The following is a 24798-nucleotide window of genomic DNA, read 5'->3' on the forward strand; positions in this document are numbered from 1 at the left end:
AGCCAACTATGATTTTCCAATTTTTCTGTCTGGTGAACTCTCACTCTCACTTTCACTCTTTTGGTGTCATGCACATATTATCAGTATTACTGTCTCCTCTCCGATCTCCTCTGGACGTGTAAATCCCTTTAGCCCCTTTATTGCTCCCTCTCTCTTGTTCTGCTTGTATCTCACCCTCCCACCCCCGAACCCATCCATCTGGACATGAGCACTAATGCTGTCATTGTATCAGGGCTGGAGGAGGCCTAATAGACGGAGCTCAGTGGTAGTAGAGATCAATATTGATCCATAGGTTTAGCCTAATGGATACTGAGAGAAGCAGTGCCTCCCCTTTGTCTGCCCAAGGATCCCATCACGCCCAGCTCCTCACGCATGCACTCTGGCTCTCTTACTCACCCATACACACACACAGAAACAAAGACACAGCTTTCTATCTGTGTGTCGAACTCTGCTGATGCAGCTGATGCATGGAGTGAGCACTTTACGGCTGCCCACTTTCCCTCTGTGTGTATGTGAGAAAGAGGGAGAATGTGAACACAAGTATCTATGTAAACAGTATCCGCATAAACATTTAAAGGTCTGTGAATTGTCAGACATTTTTATGTGTGTTTCCCTTTACAAAAGAGCCCAGACTTTTAATACACAATGAAAACACTGGAGACAAGCTGCTATGGCACCACACTAGAATCAGTGTCAACTCAAACTAGCATAAAAAAAAGCCATTCATGCAGCTATTGATGAACTGGGTTGCAGTGTGGGTGTCATCTCACTTTTCATTTTGGCTAAACAGCTGCTGGGGTTTTCAGTGCCAGCCTAAGCCTTTGTATCAGCAGCTATTCAATGCCACAGTATTTGCAGGGCAGCACGAAAATGAAAGTCGAGACGGCATCCACAACTGCTACATCCATCGCTTTTTGAAAATCAGACCTAATTACCCCTCCCTCAGATACCAGTTAACATCACTGTCGTATTGTTGTCATATTAACAGCACTACACTGTTTATGTCAGATGTTGAATTTGAGGTATCTTGCCACAAATAGTGTAAGAGTTAAGACGCTGGTCATGAACTGCAATGTCACCAAATGTAATCTGACCATTTCCCATTTGTCTGTCTCCATTTCCAACCACTTTCTAATTCATTAAAACTATTAAACAAATAAAATCAATGAGACCTGCCTGCATGCATTAAAACACAAATACACATTTACACGTACCTAAATGTAATAATGCTTTTATTACACATTATGACAATAATAGGAGCTATCAGCCAGTTTTTAGAAATAATTTTACAGCAAAAACCTAATCCAGGCATTATTTTACAATAAATAACTAAATCTCTACCTGTTATCTCAGCTTAGAAAGAGGGGCTGCACACAGGGAACATGTGAGCATGGTGTGTGCTTTAGATTAGCAATGGAAACTCATTCTGTGTGCAGTCACCTTGACCAAGCCTCCAGGCTCCGTGAGTTTTAAGAAAAAACACAGTGAAAAGTTAATTCCTCACTTTGACTTCTTCAGCCTGCTTTTGGTGTAACGTACACTCCCATGTGTTTTGACAAATATTGACCTGCACACACATATCATCATATTTCAGTAAAGAAATACTGCAGTGAGAGTAATTTACTTCCATAAAACCTCTAAAATGACACAAGTTGGTGATAATTTATCTAAAAAAAAACCTACAAAAAACCAAAAACTGTATAATAGCTGCATGAATGAATGAAATTAAAGATAACAATGAAAGGTTGAATAATAAGATGAAATGTTTTTATTGATAGTTGGATTATAAACCAGAGGAGGGCTTTACAGATCTTTTTCACTGCAGTGTACAGTAAAGCCTGATATTGTACAGTATTTGCAGCCTTGTAGTAAAATTCCTGTTGTAAATTGTATCCATGTCCGCTGGGAAGTGATGACCTTCAGTGTGCCTCTGGTGACAGAGCTAAATCAAAGCTAGTGCTTGTTTAAGACAGCCACTGCACACTGGCTGCATGGCCCCTGGTGAATTATTTATCCATGAAATGAAATGACCTCAGGCACTTTGTCGACAGTGGGGCAAGGACCAAGAAGACAGAAAAAAAGGTAGAAGGATGGCAGAGAGAAAGTTATTTATTATCTGTTTGTACATAACATTAGACTTAAGAGAAGAGGGAAGGACAAAGATAGGGGAAAATAAAAGACAACTGACATCCTCTCAGTCTCTCAGTAACAGCCTGCAGCGGTGCATGTTTATGGACTTTCTAAAGTGTTAAGAGCAACTCTTTCCCCTACTTCTCTTTCACTTTCTGTGCTTATGTATACTTGTGAATGTCTATTATTGTAAGAACCAGCATGACTTTTCCAAGTAGAAATTAAGAAGGTTTTCTTTTACACATTTGGCCAGTTGTGTTTTTTAAAGCACTGTTTGAGGGTTGTACAGTTGTTTAGGTTAAAGCTAAAGTTTAAAGTAAGCTTTGGAAAATGTTGAGGTAAGCGTAGGAATAGCATGTTTATATGTTTGAGTTTATAGGGGTTAGGAAATAGTTCAACCTAATGCTTTTGTAGAAATGAGTATGTGTGTGTGTGTGCATGTAGGTATCGTATAGGTAGAAGAATGTGGCATTTCAATCTGTCATACCAGTCAGTCAATTCTCCTGTCAACCAGCCTGTAATAATGATGGCTTACAGCGCACCATTACTCCCTTTAATGTTTAGTTTCCTGAAGTGTTCAGCGCCGTTTGCTTCATCCTGCCTTACTTGTCACATTTGTTTGATGAGTATATTGATAGCATTACTGTATGCATTTATTACAAACCAGAGGTGACACATTCCAGGTGGGGTGAAAAGCAGAAATAACCATGTAACAGCAGTGAAGAAGGTCAAACTAACAGGTACACCAACTACTCTACCAATCTGTCACAATATTTGAAGACAATGGAATGAATGCATGGATGACTTAAGATCGGGAAATACTTTTGTGCAACCTGGCAATTGTCTTCAATGATCATTATTAGGTGTAAATGTACACAGTGAGTATGGAATCCATCCTGATTGGACTGTGAAAACAGAACTACTACAGCTCAGCGGAGTGCAATATAATGCAGAAGTCTCTGTGTGAGTTGTAGTTATATAAAGTTGTGTTGTCAGCAAAATACCAAAATAGCAAAAAACATCTGAATTACTTGCTGTTGCCCATTCCTCTTTTTATTCCTATTTATACACATCAGTAATCACCTTTGACCAGGTGCAATAATTATATGCTGAGTCCCAGTTACACTTCATCAATAATAAATCACATAGGCAGAGGTAAAAAAGGTAAAAATATCATATTCTAACTTCATAAGCAATTGTGTATTTGCTGTGTAAAAAACACAAAATCCTGTGTTCATATGTGCCATAATTTCCAAAAGAATTTTTATATAATAACCAGTCCTAACTAACTATGGTACAGGTTAGAGGAAGGTAGTTAAGGTGAAATAACAATAGTATCAGCACTGACTAGCTGCATGTGATGGTTCACAAACACAGGAATCTTCGAGGTAAATATTTACACACCTATACACCACGCTGACCTTCCCACCTCACTTTTTACTGCGCTACTGTTCGTCAGCGTATGCGTGTTACAACAGAACGTCCTGCATGAATAGCTCTGGGATGGTTGTTTTCAGAGTTTACTGCACATACATTTTTGCCTTTATATATCTGGGAGGACCCTCTCTGTCTCCACATACCTCAGTCCATGTGATCCTTCATTAGAAACACTGTATAAGGTCAGTAATGGTTGTTCTATGACAGGTAGATGTGAAAAGCACTTTAGAACCTTGCTGGCAGCCAACTGGGAATAGTAACTTAAAGCATCTCTCACCTACAGTCCAGCTGCTGCACGCTCATCCACAGTTAGAGTTTTGTAAATACTCTATGCACATGAACATGCTGAAGCTTGGGTTACAAAATGCTGTGGTTTTGTTTGATTTATATGATGAATTTTCATAACATTTTTTGGCTAACAAAGATGCAGCTGAGTTAACACTATTGCACAACAGCATAGTCAAAGGCATCTCAAGGCATAAGCAAATTAAGTGAATGCATAGATCCCATGTCCTCCGAGACCCATTAAATCAGTGGTTCCCAACCTTTTTTGGCTAGTGACCCCTTTTTAATATCACAAATTTCTGGTGACCCCAGACATTCAAAATGGAGATATTGTTTTTGCTAAAATTAATTTGTTTTTCATCATGTAATAGTTTGCTATACTATATTACAAATAAATGTTAATTTTTGACAACATGTAGCCAACATAATGTATATTATTATGGACAGAGGCAGAAAAGCCAGGTGTAGATTACTGCACAAAGTGAGAATTTTATTTTCCTTGGTCAGGATATGTACAGTCAGTCCAGCTTGGATTTACAAGGAGGACAATTAATACTGAACAAACAATAAGTCAAACTATGAATTATGACAGAGCTGCAGCATCTGAAACTGACCACAATGAACATTTGAAAGATAAACAGTACAACAGTGCTTCAGTTTCAGCTTTTATGTATTGTGATTGTCTCTCTCAACTCACTACATATTTTTTATTCCTAAGTCACTATTATTATTATTATTTTTTTTTTTTTTTATCAATTACTAGAAATTTCAGGCAACCTCATTTGAATTCCAGGTGTCCCCACATGGGGTCCCGACCCCAAGGTTGAAAAACACTGCTTTAAATGTAGTTTTTTTTTTGTCATTTACTATGTCAGTTACAATTGGACAAAATGCTGTATTATGTTAATGTAAGGGCTGGCCAGTCCCCTTTCAGACACTGTGTCCTTGAAAGTTATTCATGCAATGCAAAGATAGTGCTGACAATACCTGCACCATCTCCAACTTCACACTGGAGCCTACAGCCGCAGACCAAGGCCTCTTGTTTATATTGGAAGTATTTACTTATTTATTGAAAGATCTTAAGTCATAATCCAAGTGTGCTTGTTCTTACTACTTAGCATTCATATTCTTTGTTTGGTTCAGCAAGTCACATGCCGGAAAACGGAATCCTGTTGGTGGACATAAGGTGGGGCAGGTTGACATTTGCACTAGTGCTGAAGATGGAGCTATGAGCTAATAGTTTGTTGACAGTGGTCACATAACAGGGAAAAGAGATGGCAGAGATAGTACTGATCAAATAATGTAAAATATGTCTGATGTTGGATGCTACCTTAAGTATTGACTATCTGCTGTCCAAGTTGCTCTATTTCCACCATCCTGTTCTTACATAACAGGGAAAAACTGCCTGTGGTTAAAGTGAACAGATACGAGCAGGAAAAAAAAGAATGTGGTAATATGAGTGTGTTGTCTGTGTGAGTGAGTGACAATAGTGCTGGTGGTGTCCATACAAACAAAAGTACATAAATAAATAAATAAATAAATAAATAAATTACATTCTGCTCAGGGCCCCATAAGGGCTTGGATCGGCCCTGAGTGTGAGTGTGGTAATTCTTAACCACAGCGAATGAGAGTGAGGCACAAAAGCTGAAGCGAAAGGCTCTATAAACGCATTCCACAAAGGTTAGAGAAGAACTGACAAAATGTTCAACTCAAAATGTATCACAATGAATACATGCATAATTTAATGAATATAAATATTGTTTTACATCAGCTGGAGTGTGTGCTTTGTGTTCTCTGTCTTGGCTTGTCAACATTTGTTTAACTGTGGAGGACTCTAAAGTGCTGTGGCAGGACGTCATCTTAGCTTTTCACGTCTAGTTATATCAACACAGAGGGAGACCGAAAGATAGGGAGAGAGAAACAGAGAGACATGGAGGGAAAAGTTTTAACAAACAACCATTTATAGGTTATTAGAACTATTAACAACTATACATTTTGAGGGGATTACATATTTACCACAATAACAAGAACATGTTGTTCTATTGAAAACAATGGTCATTTGTAAAATAACACTACTAGTCTTTATGGAGCAGGATCCATATATGTAATACAGATATATAGCCAGTAGTATTTCCCACAGATGACCACATGTACCATTCTAAACTGCAAACAAAGATATTTTGTGCATCATCCTTTTTCTGCACTACACAAAATTCCAGCTATGTTTTTCAGACCAATGCAGACTGAAACTCATAAAAAAGGAATCTCTCCAGCTTGGATACCCAGCAGAAACACACACATAAACACACCCCACCCTCTCAGCACTCAAATCTAATTACATTAAAAAAAAAAAAAAATTAGGGCTTGCATTTGTGTGTATCCATGCGTTCATGTAAGAGAAACTGAACGGAAGGCAGAGGGACAAAGAGCTGAGTAAAAGTGTGGGTTTGAGGTATGAAAGGGGGCACCAAAGACATTAAAGTGGCCCCTCCTTCAGATGCTAAGATGCTGAGCGGGTGCCAGGTCCTCCTTCTGTCACTGACCCCCTGCATGCCTCATTAAACCCCTTAACTTGGTTATGGAATCATCCAAACACACACACACATAAAACCCTGGCCTGTGTCCCCTCCCTCCAAAAGCCCCTGGCCCACAGCAATGCCATATGTCCAACACACAGACACTGGCAGTTCCTCATTGTTTTGTGTTTCTCTACAATCCACTGTGTTGCAACATGTGAGGAAGCCTGCAGGATGACTTTCAGGCAACTACAGAACACCCTAAGCTTTTGTGAAAAATGGTGATTCAGTTGATCCCACCTTCACCGTGGACACAAACAAACACAATCTAAAAAGTCGGCTTCTGAAATCACTTAAGTCAGCTTTGTTAATTAGCATTGTGTCTCCTTTGTTAAACGTTACATACAATTCCACAAAGCCATTTCATTATGTACTAAACTCTAAAGCAGGGGTGTCAAACTCATTTTAGTTCAGGGTCCACATTCAGCTAAATTAGATCTGAAGTGGGCCGAACCAGTAAAAATAATAACATAATATATGAAAAAATGTCAACTCCAAACTTTTCTCTATGCTTTAGAGTGAAAAAAGTTGATTTACATTATGAAAAGGTTTAAATCTACAAACTATCCTTTCAAAAGATGTGAATAGCTTGAACAAACTGAAAAAGTAAGTGTAATTTTAGCAATATTCTGCCTCAGTTTATCATTTACACATGTACATTATAACGTACAGATCACAGTGGATCTCCAAACACATAAAACATTTAATAACAGACAGAATATTGTTAACAATGTACTTACTTAAGACATTTCAGGTTGTTCATATTTGTTCAGGTTGTTCACATTTTTTTCTAAATTATACTTTGTTTTTAGTGTAAATACATGAAAATATTTACATTTACATAGAGAAACATTTGGATTTGTCATTACTTATATGTTCTTATGATAGTGTTTTAATGAATCCTGCCCACTTGAGATTGAATTGGTCTGAATGTGGAACCTGAACTAAAAGGATTGTTAATTTCTTAGTGTAATTTTTGCATTTCACATATTCATCCCAAGGGCCAGACTGGACCCTTTGGCGGGCCAAATTTGGCCCCTGGCCCATATGTTTGACACCTGTGTTCTAAAGCTACTGACTTTTATCATCGCATAATTTTAACCTGAAGCTCATTCATGCATCCTGTCTTTGCACAGTCAGTAAAACAGTCGTATCTGAATTTTAAATAAGTGTGTGGCAGTGCTAACCCCCAATATCAGTGCTATACAAATGTTATACCCTATGTGCAAATTGCAGTTAGTAAGAAACACTACAGTCTGTGCTGGGCCAGATGGTGGGATAGGTAGTCATTTGACAGTGTTGATTTTCTGTCATCCAGCTCAAGAGAAACATTGACACAAGTCAACCAATATATTCTTGTCACGGTTGCTGTATTTTATGATAAATTGATTTGGCTTGCAATCAAGTCGAGATTTAGTGATTAAAAGCCATACGTCGATTGGAGAGTCAAGGATACTGCCTGGTGTTTTGCATATAAGAAAAATGCAACTTTAATCAGCAGTTCAATTTTAATTTGATTTTAATTAGTACTTTTTAGATTTGTTTTGAATTAAAAGTGCATTATGAATGAAATTTATTATTCTTATTACTCTTATTATCTATTAGCATTTTGTTCACAGTAACTTCAGTGTAATACATAAATCTGTGCTGCTTTGCATTATTGTGAGCATTTCTGTGTAACATACAGATTGTATCATTATGAAACTTTAACCTGTGAACTAAGAAGATGAGATGAGAGGGGAGAAAAATAAAAGGAAAGTAAACCTACACTCATCTTGGTTCTTTTAAAAAATGAGGACAGACAAGCTGACTGTGAGCATTTTGATCCAGTCAGTCTACAGATACATTTGTTTTATATTGAGCTGCTGTTGGATCCCATATGAGAACAATTTTCTTCAGTCGACATTCTGAGAGAAATCATGTACGGACTGTGGAAAAACAGTAAAACTAGAGGAGTATACACAAAAGGAGATGATACGAGGAAAAGCAGGATTAGATAAACAATGAAGACAGATCTCCTCCCTATTCTCTGGACAGACCTGCGCTGCTTTTGGTAAATCAGTCCAGCTGCATCATGTAGAGCCAGTGACTCAGCAGTGGGTCCTGGGACGTGACCCATATCCACCGTTGCTGTGATTGTCTAATGGATAAGTGTCAGACAAAGCAGGTCAGGCCTCACCATCACTCCAAACCTTTACTGACATTCACAGGAGAGGCAGCGAAGGAACAGCTTCTCTGGCACTATTTAGTAAGAAAGCCAACTCAGCTGATGCTCAAGTGAAATCACGGGGAGTGTTGTGAGTGGAGAACTTCATCGTGTGTGTGTGTGTGTGTGTGTGTCTAACTCCAAAGAGCTAACCACCCAGACAGGTTCCCAATAAGTTTTTTTCCCCCTAAAAATAATAATGACTTATCCTTCATAAACTTCCTGTATAGCTCCTGACTCTCTCCTGACCCTCAGTGCATTGCTTATTGAACATGGAGACTTAATAAAAATAAAATCACATGTGTGCACGCATGGAAAACATGGGAACATGGGAGCTTGCAGAATTCTGCGCACATCCACAGGTTCACAGCATCCTAACATAAGATTACAGCTAATTATCCTTCTTAACTCTTAGAAAGATCTTATTCTAGCAAACTCCACAAACAATGCGCTATTGTTCAGAGGACGGAGCGTACTGCTGAACATGGAATGCACACAGTCTTTTGAGGTGAAGTGTCCTGTGTGTGTGTGTTTTTTTTTTCCCAACGCGTGCCTGTATGAGGGCAGGAGAGAAGAGGGGGGGTGGCATTAAAGTCAAAGGAAACACAGAGATCATACAGAGCAGAGAAAAAAAAAAAGAGCATACAAGCTCCTTACTCATAAGATAGCATTCTTGAGAATTTATTTTGCCAGCAACATAAAAACTTACATACTTTGGGAGTCTAATGTTTGGGCTGAGATGGCAAGAGAAATCAGATAATGTACCTTCTGATTGCTTTCGATCAAGCTGACAAATCTGTTTTCTTCACGTTGAATGCTAAATGAAACACACAAGGGGAAACAACAACAGTGAATAGGTTAAAGACTAACTGGGAACCAGCGATGGCTGTTTACAAAGGACAGCTTGGGTAATAACTATGCTGTTTCCCTTTCTGGTCAGTCATAATGAGAAACCAGTGTTTTTTCCCCTTTCATTGACTTTCTGATTACTTTTCTTGCCCTATGTAACTTCTGTTTTGCAGTGTCTTGCAGAATTACAGCAGAGATTCGTAATTAAAATACATGAAATCATATTTGCGTGTTCCATTTTGTATGTTTTCATAGGTATTTGGGACTTGAATGGGATTACAGAGGCGTGCATCTGTCTTAGATAATACTCTTACAGCCACAGACATCTTCTCCAGTGCTCTGCCAGGCCTCAGTCTCCTGACATGGACATGCAACTCTCAACTTGAATCTGATTGCACCACACACCCCCTGCTGTCTAATGAGAGGATTAGACTGTACATATTTGTTACAATCCCCTGTTTAAAGTTTCCCCGTCCTCCGCCTCTCTCTGTCTCCCTCTCACTTCTGCTCCTCCTCCTCCTCCTCCTCCTCCTCCATTCTGTCAGGCACACTGCTGTGTTTATGGGTCTCTGTAGTTTAATAGAGTATCTTCTGGCCTGCTGACACATGGAAAGCACAAACATTCATGCATGCACAACAAGAGCCTCTGTACGCCCGTGTACACCTCCACATGTGGGCACATAAACTTGCACACACACACACACACACACACACACACACACACACACACACACACAACACCTTGCAGTGAAAACATTCGTAGAAAAGTATTTGGTTTTAAATCACCACAGTTCAGTACATGGAGGGGCTTCGGTTTTCCTGCGTGTGTGTGATCCGGGTGTTTATTACATTATTGGAATATAAAATTAAAATCTGTAGTCACTTGTGGGGACTTGGTATCCTTATGGGATGAAATGCAGGTCCCTGTGATGTAAATCATTAAATCTGCATGTTAAGGTTAGGGTAGGGTGAGGCATGTTGCGGTCAGAGTAAGCCTCCAGGAAATGAACATAAGCCAAAGCCTAATGTCTCCCAAACACATGGAAACCTAATATGTGTGTGTGCATTGTGTCCGCAGAGAGATCTAAGGATGATCAGCACCATCCTCCCCGTTTGTGGATAAAAAATATAAAGCTGAATCAAACCTGCCAGCATAATTACCAACAGGAATCTGAAGAATGCTGTGATCTGGACTGAGCCTGACACCATGTATAGGGCCTCATGCAGCTGACTTACCCCTTCTCAGAATGTGAGTGTGTACAGTGTGTGTGTGTGTGTGTGTGTGTGTGTGTGTGTAGGTGGTAGTTTTGTGGGTACCATTCGTTCTAAATGATACATGCTTGGTATTACTTGCATCATGCAACCCAAGTAATTACTAAAGACTGATGTGGTGGTAGTTGACTCAGTTAACATGTGTTTATAACCAACATATCGTACACTTCCACTCTGTGAACTTCAGTTTGTGTACTTCTCTAGTTTCCCTTTTACAGCCTGTGATGTTCTGTGCTCTGGTACAAAAAGAGGCCATGTCACTTATCTGAGGAATTCACCCTGAACATCACCTCTTCATAAACACTCCCGTGTGGAGCACATTCTCTCTTTCTCTCCTGTACCCACTCATACCTCTGCAGATCCTCATGGTGTGCCAACAGCTTTGTTTATGAATAGCTGCAGCCCCAACATATACAAGAGGTTTTACTTAAACAGTATTCATCATGCAAATCTGCACGAACTGACTGCCACATACAACTCCCATGGAGTGCTCACATTGCTGACATATTTCTCTGTCTTTGTGTTTTGAATGTCATAGCTTCAGAAAACAGGTGGTCCTCATTAAGCTTGTCTAGAAACATTTGTCAAGACTTAGTAACACATGCAAAGGTCTCCAATGATTCATATGGATGTCTAGCTGAGTGTTTGGCTCCATTTTCTGAGAAAGATATCAGATATGCACAAAATTCCTTATGGATGGGTTCAAACCCTTCCATCCTGCTGTTTCACATCCCTCATAGTCTACGGATTCTCAGGAACTGACAATGGTCTGTTGAGGTAAGGAAATGATTTGTATCTTCCTCAGAATATCTGACAAAGGGATCAAACAGTCACAAAACCTGTAGTGCAAAAAGTATTCGTTGTAGCCCACAACTGAATTCCAGTCGATGGGGAGAATGCCAGAGTGTGGCGACAGAGATAAGAATGGCACCTGGAGAATGCATTTGAGAGCACGAGAGCATGTGTTTTTGAAGTAAATGATATGCTAGAAATGAGCAAACAGTCTCATACAATACATTCAGTAACAGGCCTTTCTACACAGTCTTGTTCAAACAGATGGGGTTGAAGATATGGGCTGGAAGTTTAAAAATGTCAATATCTTTCTATTATTGAACTACAGATTAATCAACCATTATTTGCAATCTCTGGGTTAGCTCTATTTAACACCATGACATAATGAAATATTTGGTTTATCTCAGTAATGTTGTGGCCTGTGTGTGCATGTCTGTGTGTTATTCATCTCCTGTGACTGTGTTTAATATCTATTCTGCACATGCATCCGGTGGTGTATTTTGTGCACTGATGTGTGTGTCTAAGCATTCATTCGTGGGGTGTAATGTGACACCCAGGGCTCATAAGGAGGACTAAATCCCTGACCCCCATATGGAGATGCTGACATAAAGTCTCTCTAAAGGCCTGGCAGCTAATGGAACATGAATCGACATGAATACATTGTAGATGCATGGAGAAAATAAGCCTATAAAAGCCCCACCTGCCCCAGCATCACCCTAAATAAAACACAGTCAGAGAGGATCTGTAATTGATGTTTAAGGATGTGAATGAAAAATACAGAAAATCAGTGTACAATGAAAGAAACAGAGACATGAGGCAAACTCCAAACACTGCTTATGTCATTGTCTCTTTCACACACATTCAGAATATCAAGATCACACCATAGCATAATGACATCATCTCATATATTCTATTCTATTATTTAAGAAAGCTTTTGGTTGATGGATTTATCCTTTTTATTTATTTTATGAAATTATTCTTATGTTGTTTTATTGCACCCATTTTATGTATAGCACTTTGTGATTTTTATCTGTGAAAAGCGCTTTATAAATAAACTTTACTTACTTACAACATAATGGGTTTTAAACACTAAACACATAAAAATAGGACCAATGGCCCTGTAGCTTACCGGCCAAATTAAAAGCTTTGGGAAATCTATCCAGATGCCATTTATTATCACCCAGTTATGTGTATTTATTATATTACAGAAATAGCCCATGTTTTGGTCATATTCCAATCAGATCTGTAAAAATGTCAAATTCCAACTTGATATCATTGATACTTACTGATTTATTGGATCAATCCACTTCCTATCTGTTATAATGGGAAAATTTTTCAAAGTCACACCAAATCCAGAAACAGATCTGGATCGAAATAATTGCAATACCTTGTGTTGACATCATCATAAAGAAGCTGTATACCAAGTTTAAAGTCAATCAGAACTGTAATTTGGGAGAAAAAAATGATTTAAATTTCAGCCGGTGAGCTAGAAACGCACATTCCATTAATGAGATTTTGACCCCCCAACTGTCTCTGTTGTATATCTTGCATTATGTCTCATAAATATAAAGTTCATATAACTAAAATATCTCAGACACATACAACGTGGCCATGTTTTTCTTACTATATTTTTTCACTATCTCCAGATGACTGTGTGTTAAAAGGTTGTTTTCTCAGCTCAGTGCAACTTGCTTTTGGAAGCGACAGCATTTGAATCCAAAAAGCACAATATTTACTGTAAATGACAAATTGAGAAACCACAGTTAATTTCACAGATTTATAATTCCCTTCAGAACTGCCTTCATCGCCACAATAAGTTCTTGTCAAGCTACAATTTGAGCTCAAAAGCTTTGAATCCAGCTGTGCCTTTTGTTTTTGCTAGTCTTGGAAACCAGCAGAGCCACATCCCTTATTCCCTTCTTCCCTCTCCCCCATACTGCTAGCATGTATGCATGTGTACACTATATACTGTACTGTACTGTATTTACGTAGAAACACTGTAACCATAGAGGCCTGTATATACCGTCCAGTTTTTTTTTTTTTTTTTTTTTTTTTTTTTTGCAGAGGTCAAGTCTACATCTCTTCCTCCATCAGTGGATACCAACTGTCTTATGTGACTGTGTGTTACATGAACTCATTAACAATACATCTGGAAAGAATATAACCATTAGGGCCTGGCAGCTCCACCTTCACAGGCTCTGGCTGGTTTAAACTGCATTGCTGTTAAGTGTAGAATGTGGATCAGATTCTTCGAAACAGCTATTACATTCTGGGGTGTGTGTAACTGTGAAACACACTGGTTTGTCTAATACAAGTATTTGGTTTAAATATATAAATATACAGTGAAAAAACACAGCTAACTGCTTGATTCTTGCTTACTCACTTGGAGTTAAGCAAACAAAAATGTACTTCAGCTTTTACTTTTAAATCATGTAAAAACCTAAAAATGTTTTTCAGTGTCAGAACATAACGGTCTGCAGTTTCAGCGAACATGGTGCAAGGTCATTCGCTGACGGCTGACGTTTGTCATTTTCACAGGGATCCTTAGGTATTGTGCACGTACATTCTTCAGTCACAGCTCCATCTGTTTGTAGGGAGAATAGTGAGGCCCTCAACAGACCCCTGAGAGGTTTAAAGTATGCTGGCCTCCTGCAGTCTCCCAGCAAACACACTAAATACTCTGCTCTGCTCGGGCAGGCCGGTTTTAATTCAGCCTGGGCCTCATGAGGAGGTGGACTACTTGGACTCCAGCCAGGTAAATGGCTCAAAGTAAGAGCAATGAGCCATCAGGAGACATCATCTTCAACATACTCATGCCTTTTCCTTTTATTTAGTCTAGCAGTTGCCCTCTCAATGCCTTCAGATTCCTCAGTTCTTTTTCCAGCACTGTCCATTGCATGTTTATAAAATGGTGTCTTCTACACTGTGACAGGGGAGGGGGGGGGGGACATGACCTCCGTCCCTGTGGGAGATATGACCACCAATCTGCCACCTTACTGCACTGTTTTCTAGAGCTGACTCATCCAGTTCCCTCCCCCTTTTCTCTCCTTTTATTGCTTGGAGCATACAGTGAGTATCGTTGGCAGTGAGGACCTTCTGCGGGCGGTGCCTCTGATTTACTGATTGATTCTAGCATTAACAACCAGCCCCTCCCCCATATCCCCCCACGCAGGGAACACACATGCATCCTTTGTCAGGCTTCTCCTGTGGCTTTAAGATAAAGCTGTTACAAGCCCAGGCTGTTAGCTAAGGTCTTGATAATGCACAGATTCAACAGAGGAGGCAGAGGACAGGTCATTGATCAAAGAAAATGTGAAAACATAAAATAAGACGGATTCAACCATCAAGATATTTGCTTCTCCTCTTATCTTATATGTAAACTAATAATTTTAAGGTTTTTCACAGGCCATCGTAGGCACCTTGTGATGGCTGTTTTGACAGTATTTTAGTGATTACTGGATTGGTTAAATGAAAACATCAATGAATTCAGTGATCATGAAAAAAAATCATTAGTTGCAAGCCTAGTAGAATTACTATTGATTTTCATATACTTAGAATATACTTCATTGACTGAGCAGTCATGTGATTTGATGGAGGCACACCATTAACTTAATTAGAAAAGAAAAGCTATAATCAAAGTCTATATAGAACTGATCAATGGGAATCAAATCAACATATTTAATATCTTTAGATGATACCAAAAAGTCAAATTCCTAGTTTTCTCTATGTTCAAACATGTTATCAGTGTTTAATTTTTAGCCACTGATTCTAAGTGGATAATGGTAGCCACATGGTAGCAGACCACAGACCTTTTGCTTACCAACGGTACAGACATTTGCCTAATTACATAATATCCTTACAGTAATACTTCTACATAAAGGCCTTCTATACACTTGTTTAAGCACTATTGCCCCACCAAGTGGTATATGGAAAACTGTTTTACTTCACAAACTACTCTTTGAATGAGAAAGGTGTCTAAAATGGTCAACACAGTTTGTGTGAATCAAAAAATGTCCATATACAAACTAAATTACAGCTTCAGTGAGCTTCTGCACTGCGTTACAGTATCCCTAAATCAGCATTTTACAAAATTCTCAGGAGTAAAACAGTCCAACAGAACAACTATCTGCACTTTAGAAACACTCAAACTCAAAATATAAACAGGAAACATAGATTTTATAGGAGAGTATATTTACTACAGAGGCATGAGTAGTTCAAGACTACATCCTCTGAACTTAAATAACTGTATGTTCAGTTCTTTACTGAGCTTTGCATGTCAGTAGTTGGGCTCTATTTCTAATTTTGTAATAAAGAGAACCGTCTATCCAGGCTTAATAAACCTGGCAGAGAATCCACATTAAAATCTCAGTGGGTGGAAGGACAGACACATGGTAATCTTTAAGCGGCGGAATCTTCTTTTAGTAAATGGCAAGGTTCTTGTTGGCAACCTGCTCTATCCTTCTCAGACGAGGAAAGACGGAGGACACGAATGTGTGAGACTGTGAGAAACATGGCTGAGAGAAAGATCTGCTGAGGGCAGGTTTCCATTCTGCTGAAGTCTGAGAAAAAAAAACTAATGAAAACTGCCCCTGCCAAACAGTTACATCACAATGAGTACCATATAGACACTTTCTAGCTGCACCTTGTGATATATATTAGATTATATTCATTAGGATGTGTTGTGCCCGATACGTTTCTCAACATTTAAGTTAATAATAAGCATGTCCAGTGGTCAGCATGTAGGAATTGGTCACTGAACAAGTATGTGAAACACACTCAGAACTGCCTGTTAACCCTTGAATGATGCAACCAAAGGATATAATATGAAAGATTGCCCTCTACTGTTGAGTACAATGCCAAATCCAAGTCTCAAAAAACCAAAAGAATCCTAACTTGGGTTGCATGCAAGTGCTGCCAGGGGGTAAGTCACATTACAGGCCTCTCAAGAAGCTCACATGCTTGTCATGTAACATTTATTTAGGTGAGATAACTGTGTAATCCTTGTTTCAACTATCAAGTCAACAAATCATGTTCACCCAAGTCAAAAAGCTTACCAGACTCACAGAGGCATTAACTGTGCAGGTCCAAAAGCTGACACGAGAAAGACGAAAACAGGAATCATGCATATTCATGAAAATGTTTCAACTTCTGATTTTAAAGAAATGAACCACAAAGTTAAATATTAAATGTCTTAGTAGCAATGAAAATCAATTAAACACTACATTGTCATTTTTTTTTCTTTTTAATTGTCTTCCATTCTTTTGCAGACACAATACTAGAAACAGCTGTGACTACAGTATACAAAGTGCTGCTACATTGTGATATCCATAAATGTGGCGTTTCACAAATGAAAGTACTACATGACAGTTCAAAATTGGCTAGTTTCATTTCCAGCTTTTTTTTTCTGTTTAATGTCTGCTAAACCAGAAAAAAAGAAAATAAGGCTGTACATTAGCCAGAATATTTCACAAGGAATCCTGACCTTTGATTTAGTATTTTATGTGCACACATATGAATAGAAATCCCATTCAAATAAGACAAAAAAAAAGCAATTTCTCATTTTGTCTCCACATTTGATGTGTTTAACTGTTGGAAGTGCCTCTATCAGTCATTCTCTGTCTGCTCTGTTGTTATTGTAAGCGTTCTCAGTATTCACAGGTGTAGGGTGGCAGAGGTTTGTGACATTGCGTTGTAAATAAACGTGTTGTTGAAGGGCACAAACTGGTGGCTGATGATCTTGATGGCTTCTTGAGCAGCTGATCCTAAAGAAACATAGTGATATAAGAAACATATATGTAAATGTATATATTAGCATTGCACTGGTTGGATGCACTGTGTAAGTGAACAGAGCTAAAATAAAATTACCTCCCAAAAATGCAGCAACAGTGTGTGGCTCTGCAGCACCATAACGGCAGCTAAAAGTGATGAAAAGAAGAACAAGACGATCATTTCAAACCTTGACCTAAACATGATTAACTCTTAAAATTTTTTTTTTTTTTTAAAAATCAGGAATCAACAATTATTAAATTGAACAGGGACAAGGTCTTACAACTCATGAATATAATCATCTTTGATGTTGACGTTGAGGCTGTACTCCTGCAGGAGACTGTTAACACAGAGCTTCAGTCTGCTGATGTCCTCCTCCACCTGGTAGTTGTATACTCCTGGTAAGCAAGAACAGAACACAAGAAAAAAATAAAATCAGTGCCGGCACTGTATTAAAACTAGAGTATGACATGTTTAGAGTTGAATTATCTAATGATACAATAATCATAATACTACAGATGCACTGCTTATACATTAGCTAGTACTTCTTGTCCCAAAAGCAGATGTTTAATGCATGAAAGAGGTATTTAATTTTTGATACACAATACTAGTCATTCAAGTCCACAGACCCAGGGTCAGTTAATACCATCACTATGAAATCTGTGGCCCAATATTACATGTGATATTTAGAAAAAGCCACAGATTGAAAACACTGAAGATGCTTGTCCTCGTTGCTGATGTGAGTTTGCATGGTCTAACAGTAATCAACAGCTCCCCTTTGAGGAAGAGTTTGTTATAACAAGTGTGAAGAGCTTTAATGTTGCAAGGCGCTCTAACATTAAAAACAAAGGTCTGAATGAACCACTGTACCTGGGTAGCGTGAATGTTGCTGATAGAAGCGATCAACAGCACGGAGCATGAGGTAGAAGACCATCTCACTATCTGGATTGTCCATGCAAGAGGCTGAGCAGACACAGTTAATAGCAATAAGTGAAAAAAAAAAGGTTCGTATTATTCGCAACAGAAAGTGATTTTCTATTTGTTCCAAAAAGAACAGGGAATGATTACTTATTTAGATAATTTTATTTTTAAAAATTAATAAGAAATACGAGTTGACCTCCACCTTACCGATTTCATCTTTATTCACTGAATCCACATTGTACTCTTCAGCCAGAGACCTGCAGCGCACCACCCTCAGAAATGATGCATTTTTACCTACACACCAACACAAACCAGAGCATTTAGGACAAAAGTAAGTGACAGCCGAGCTTCCCCTTTAAAGCAGCGTTCTTCAGAGAAGTACATGATAGCACACTTCAAGTGCTGTCCAATAAGTAACCAAAACTTCACTTGAATAAATGATGCACAGTGGTTTTGATTTAGATATAAACAAGCGTGTGTTATTACCATGAATGTTCTCACCTTAAATAAAAGATTGTAACATGACAGTTCAATTAAGGAATGTGCACTGTTTGAAGGAGAAACTTTTTAGCCACTTCTTTTCTGTACACACATTTGAACATGTACTTACTCCAGTGACATGATGAAAACAGAGTCTCAAATCAAAAAGTCTCCAAGACAAACACCATATTTGGGATGCACCGATACCACTTTTTTCCAGACGGAGTACAAGTACAAATACTTACATTTGATTACTTGCCAATACCGAGTACTGATATGAGTACTACAGATCTTAGTTACTTTTGAAAATGTACTTTATTGCCATTGTCATTAGTCTGACATTTAATGCATTGGAATGAGCATTTCTCAATCAATCCACCAGAGGGCGCCGCTCTTAATTAATCATACTGGCCAAATACCACAAAGAAGAGTAAAGTTGTTTGAGAAGAAGAAAAAAGTCAGTAATAACAAACAAGGCAACGACAGAGAAGGCAATACTAATGTGGATACTAATGTTGATATTCATAAGGGTAGTTGTCAAAAATATGTCAGCAGTTTTTCACTAACTCACAGAGTTGCTCTTTGAAAAGATCCGGTGGTACTGCTTCTCCGTCTGGGTGCGCACAGAGCCTTTTATATAAGATAATATGATGATCTTTATATGGCTCTGGGTATGCATCTGAAGGCTCCCGGAAAACAGACAGAATTACGCATGGAATGCAATGTACACAGAGGACGGACAATACACTCCACCCGTATCCGTCTGTGTCTTTAACGTAACTTGCAGTCAGCGTTACTTTTGTCACTGTTGTTAATTTTGAAAAATCTCCACACTGCTGACATTACTCCTTGGCCGTGTACCTGCTGCACTATGAGGTGAACGTCACGCTGCTGTCAAGTGGTATTGGTGTGTTTGTATCAGACCACTTTTACGAGTACGAGAATTAATACACGCACTCAGTGTTGGACCAATACCTGATACTTGTATCGGTGCATCCCTACACCATATGATATCAGTGGTCTAATCAGGTCAAGATTTGTTTGTATGCAAATATAAGAAAACACCAAAGTGTGAGTTGATGTATGTTTACAAAAGTAGGAGCCACTTACAGAACAGTTTGATGTCTTTTTCAGGGATGTTTTCTGGTGACTAGTGAAAAATAAAAGTAAAAGTCACTTGTGTGCAAATCATTTTAATCATATGCATTTTATACAATAATGTTATTCATTTATGACTGTAGTGTCTAGTCACAATCTTTGCTACTTTCATAACTAGATGCTGTTAGTGACAACTAAATTTAAGATTAGAAATCCTCCTCAGTGTCTATTTGTCCAGCCTTGCAACATAAGGCACATTTCATTGTAAGACAGGTGTCTGATGTAAAACATTAAATTTAATGCTTCAAAAATCACTGATTAATTATGTAACTTATCCTTTCACTTAAGCTGTCTGTACACTAACATGTTACCATTCCAATCAGTTTTTATAGACTCTGTAATTTCTTTCTTCAATGAACAAACAAGCTATATGGAAAGAACACCAACTTACCTTTCCAACAGACTGCAACAGATACTCTACATGCTTGGAAACAGCTGCTGCATCCTGCATGGCCTTTTCCCTGTAACTATGATAAAACACATAAACAAAGACAAGAGTCAGACACGTCATCAGTTGAACCCTGTGTTATCTATATGTACATTATTAACCTTTCAATCTGTAATGTAAAAAGGACAGTCCAAATGTATCGATACAGTTATCATCTTTGTGCTCCACACTTACACATTTTGAAGGTTGATAAATTTCTGCGAGTCTGCGATCATATCTGGTATCGTCCCCCGTACAGGTAGGTTACCATTGCCTTCATTGTGAACAAATTCCTTGACAGCTCGTAGCATCACCCAGAAGGATGGAGTCTGGTAAACACATAAATTGAAAGTAACAGTCACAGTTATAAAGAGCAAAAATAGGACTTATGTTTAAATGGAAAAGCATTTATAAAAACAGTCAGAGAACAAATCAAAACCTGTGATGTGATATTGCTACACTGTTGGCTGTTGAAGAGGTCTTCCACAGCACTTGGAATCTGCAGTCAAGAAAAGTCTCATTTAATCATGCAATCCTGTCAGTAAACAAAACAGATAAAGTTTATAACGGCCAAATGTATTTGGTACAAAATAATAAATAAGGAAAAAAAATCCCTGGTACCTTGGTTGGATTTAAAGCAGTGTTCACATTCTTTATAGCTTCCTCAAAGTTTTCTTCATCTTCTGGGACACCATTCTCATTCTTCAAGATTCCTGAAGAAAAAAAAGAATAAGCTTAAAATGTAACATGTTGGATATTTATTGTGATATATGCTAATATTACAACATTCGGTTAATTCAACTTATAGAGGTAAATAAAGACATACCTTCCCGAATAAACAGTTTGAAGGCTTCTTTCTCTCTGTATGTCTTTGGTGCCTGACAGTTGTGCTAAAAAAATAAGAAGATGGTTTATTGAAGGCATACACAAACAAAACACATAACAACAAGTGAGGTTCTCACAGGAATTATGCTTTACCTCACTGAGCCATTTGTCTAGGTATTTCGCAACAACAATTATCCATGGTGTGTGACTGTGGTCCTAAATAGCAAAATGGGGAACAGTGGAACACATTATAAGTTGTGTAATATTTAAAGCGACAATTATACACTCACAAAAGGTGTTGACACAGTATTACCCACCTTCTTTTCCATGTTTTCAAGATCATAGGACTGAATGTGATTCGTGAATTCAGAAAAGGGCTGGTCCAACCTCAGGTCTTCCAAGGCATTGTCGGGGTGAGACTCAATCACTGAAAAAGAGGCAGTAAAAAATGAAAAATGGAAATTATCTACTAAGTTAGTACAACAATGAAATCACCATGCCACATTAAATATGTACATATAATAGGATGACAGAGGTTCAAAAATATCTAAATGAAATATCTCCTGATTAGTTGTTATCCATTCGTGAAATTATGTGTTCATACACCAATATGAACCAAACTTCTATTTACAACACTCAGAAATTGTATTTATTAATATGTTAACCATTTAATTAGATTCAAATTAAGTGTTAGTACTACTAACCTGTATGCTCCTGCACCACTAGTCTTATGTAGCCTATGAGACCATAGGTTTTACATACTAGGAAAGGCACAGAAGCACTCCACAGAACTGAGCCAAGCCGCAAACATGTGCTATTTAGAGGAAATTAGACAATTAATAACAATTTTTCTTGAAATTATTTTATAGTTTAAAATTCTATAATAGATATTACTATACCTTTCTGGCAACTGGACACCAATGACTATGGTAAACCTGTGGAAAAACTCTGGATCATTGTCCAGGAGCTTATCTGGACTCTGCAGGTATAGAACAATAAACAAGCATCCTTTGTTACAAAGACAATCAATTATTTGGCAGAATTACTTCAATGTCTACTCTACTGAGTCAATTCTTAAGCTTCCACATGTTTTTGGGAATTACTTTCAACTGTGTTATTGAAAGTTTGATGCAAAGATTCAGAGATTTTATGACAAAGTATTAGTCCTTTTTATCAAATCCATTAGGCATATTATTACAAGTGAAACTTTGTGGTATCATGGTGACACAATTACCAACCTCTTCAACAAAGTTTCCAGACACATCACTGTTGAGTTCTTGTAGCAGCTCAGTGGCAGCTTGTGCTCTGTTCTGCAAAATAAAACCTATGGTCAGATGTTTTACAAATACTGTATGTTGATACTAATACAGTATATTGCAATTTACTTCACATGTAAAGACACTTTTAGGGTGCTACCAATCCCTCAGTGCTAAGCGAATGGGAAATGACATCACTTTTAAGGATATTGAAATAAAGCATGGTTTCTTTTTTGTTTCTTCATAAAACAAGGAGAGATGCATTACACAAGGGGAAAAAGAAAAAAAAAATCAATACATTTATGATTAGAGGTAGGACAAAATATTGATACAGGAGTATATCACATTACTTCCTCTTGTGATATGTTATTTATTCACTGGCACCACATTGTCTGATGATGTGTATGCACTAAATAGGCACAAAGATTTGAGACTGTACTTTTTTGAGCATTAGTTTGATTAAGTTTTGTAAATTTGTCACTGCCTTCCACTTTAAGTGTTTTTTTCTTCTTCTACAGTTACACAGATGTCATAATGTATCACAGAAGAGTGTCTTGCAATCTGTGACTTATTGTAGGATATCTGTATCATAAGACTACAATTGTAACAATAGTGAGAAAGGAGAACAGTATTGCTGACTGTAACCTTGAGAGTGTTTTGTTTATTATATGTGTACAAATGCGTATGTAGCATTGTGTACCAGTGTTGTCCAACACTAATTTCCCATGCAGGACAATAAAGTTTATCTTGATCCTGATATTGTTAGGATTACTTCAAGAGCAATTTGATGAACAATAAACACACTGACAGTCAATCGGAATACATCTGACTTTACAGAGAATCACACCGGGGTTGTCGTGTTAGCAGTATAATGAACTACATCCAGTGACAGCAGTATACAGAGTCAGTTTTCCTGACCTTGTTGTGGATTATGACAGCCTTTGTGAATATTTATTTGTGAACCTTTTGAGACAGGCAGCAACTTTTTTGTGTAAGATGTTAACTTAATTATTTTTATTAAACTAACAGAGGGACTGATATCCCCCTTTTTGCATTTTCTACAGGATGAACATAAGTGAATTAAAGGGTAAGAAACCCTTGTTGTTGAGTTTGCACTGTGCACCCAATTTGTATCCTCCAATGTATGATCCATTCATTTTAGGGCTCTGATGCAGCTGGAGCATACAGGTACTACTGTTTACACAAGTTTATCATTCAGCCGGGCTGATGATCACAATGTTATTGTAATAGCAATTGTTATAGATGCAGTTCCCCATGTGAATAGCTCTGCACTCTGATTTCCACTGTTATTTGTGACAGACATCATTTGTCCTTGTAACACATACCTTTCCAATACTGTTTTTGCTCAGGAAAAAGCTGCAAAATAAAAATGGAAAAACCAATAGGTAAATGTAATCAGATATATGAAAAACAAACTATATTTAAGATCAACTTTGAAAAACATAGCTGTCTTACTTGTTTCCTACATCCTCTCCAGAAACTATGTGTCCATCAACTATAGTGAAAGCTCCAATACCTAGGACAAAAATTATTTATTCACTCCAAAATTGGCCTTCATGGGCACCTGCAGTATTGTTACACCAAAGAAACATATTCTTACCTGGAAGTACAAGGTTTTTCAATATCTCTGTTCCAGTTGCTGTGGCGTTGATGAGACAAACATGGGCATTTTCAAGGCTTTCCTGGCCGTGGTCACCCCACAGTCTGAAAGCACACATCAGAACATGGATCTGTGTTATAATTAAATCATACAATTTGTTTTCAGCTGAAATATAGCAAGCGCTGTGCAAGGTGGATGTTAGCTTGTAATGGACTGCAGCCACATCAGTCACTCTTTCCGTTGTTAAAGCAGACAATACAATCTCAATATGCAACACAACACAACACTGGTGACGCAATATAACCAGTAAAAGCAACAAACAAACACGTCTCATTTTGTTTTTTTTTAAACTGAATGCTAACGTGTGGGATCTACAACAACAACGTACATAGCAAGTAGGCTAACGCTAGCACTATAACGTTAGCTCTCCTGTCTCGTCTATTAATCTGTTATGTCTTCTCCGTGTTAACTCTCACAACACTTCGATGTATAAACATTGTCAATTAAAATCTTAGTCACTGTTAGAATTTACCTGAGCTGCCTGTCATATTTCTGCTCTTTATTGGCTTTGGTGGCCGCCATGGTACCTTTCAAATATGACGGTACATTAGTTTTAAGCTACGGAGCGGCAGATTCGACACATTCAACTGATTTACTTTCGCACTTTCGACATATATTCTCGCGTCATAATCTACATATATGATTATACGTTACGCTTAATATCTTTTTTATGTAAAAGAAAATTAAAGGAAACTTTTAAGTGTTGATGGAAGCAATATTTGTGCACATTTCTTGAG

At 38.0% G+C, this 24798-nt stretch overlaps 1 protein-coding gene across 1 annotated transcript; it reads right to left on the reverse strand.

Annotated features, from left to right (window-relative positions):
• Positions 1-16503: 16503 nt before the first annotated feature.
• Positions 16504-24633, reverse strand: nae1 (nedd8 activating enzyme E1 subunit 1). Its single transcript, XM_030130851.1, has 20 exons — positions 24534-24633; positions 24002-24105; positions 23857-23917; positions 23727-23757; positions 22363-22434; positions 22024-22103; positions 21829-21938; positions 21442-21551; positions 21278-21340; positions 21126-21189; positions 20921-21012; positions 20739-20798; positions 20495-20628; positions 20264-20339; positions 19825-19864; positions 18442-18528; positions 18184-18276; positions 17597-17711; positions 17413-17462; positions 16504-17309 (listed from the first exon to the last, which is right to left on the reverse strand). Exons 1-20 carry the CDS (start codon positions 24581-24583, stop codon positions 17200-17202), a joined length of 1602 nt encoding a protein of 533 aa, XP_029986711.1. The 5' UTR covers positions 24584-24633; the 3' UTR covers positions 16504-17199.
• Between the last annotated feature and the right edge of the window lie 165 nt (positions 24634-24798).

The sequence above is a fragment of the Sphaeramia orbicularis genome, chromosome 3 (assembly GCF_902148855.1).
Source record: "Sphaeramia orbicularis chromosome 3, fSphaOr1.1, whole genome shotgun sequence".
Taxonomy (NCBI): Eukaryota; Metazoa; Chordata; class Actinopteri; order Kurtiformes; family Apogonidae; genus Sphaeramia; species Sphaeramia orbicularis.

Bases quoted from the DNA above. Each gene is read 5' to 3' on its own strand.
- nae1 (XM_030130851.1), bottom strand. From the start codon at position 24,583: ATGGCGGCCACCAAAGCCAATAAAGAGCAGAAATATGACAGGCAGCTC. The intron at 24,106-24,533 runs GTAAATTCTAAC...GTGTGCTTTCAG, and splicing joins AAATATGACAGGCAGCTCAG to ACTGTGGGGTGACCACGGCC. The intron at 20,629-20,738 runs GTTTTGATTTGT...TGTGTTTACCAG, and splicing joins GTAGCAATATCACATCACAG to ACTCCATCCTTCTGGGTGAT.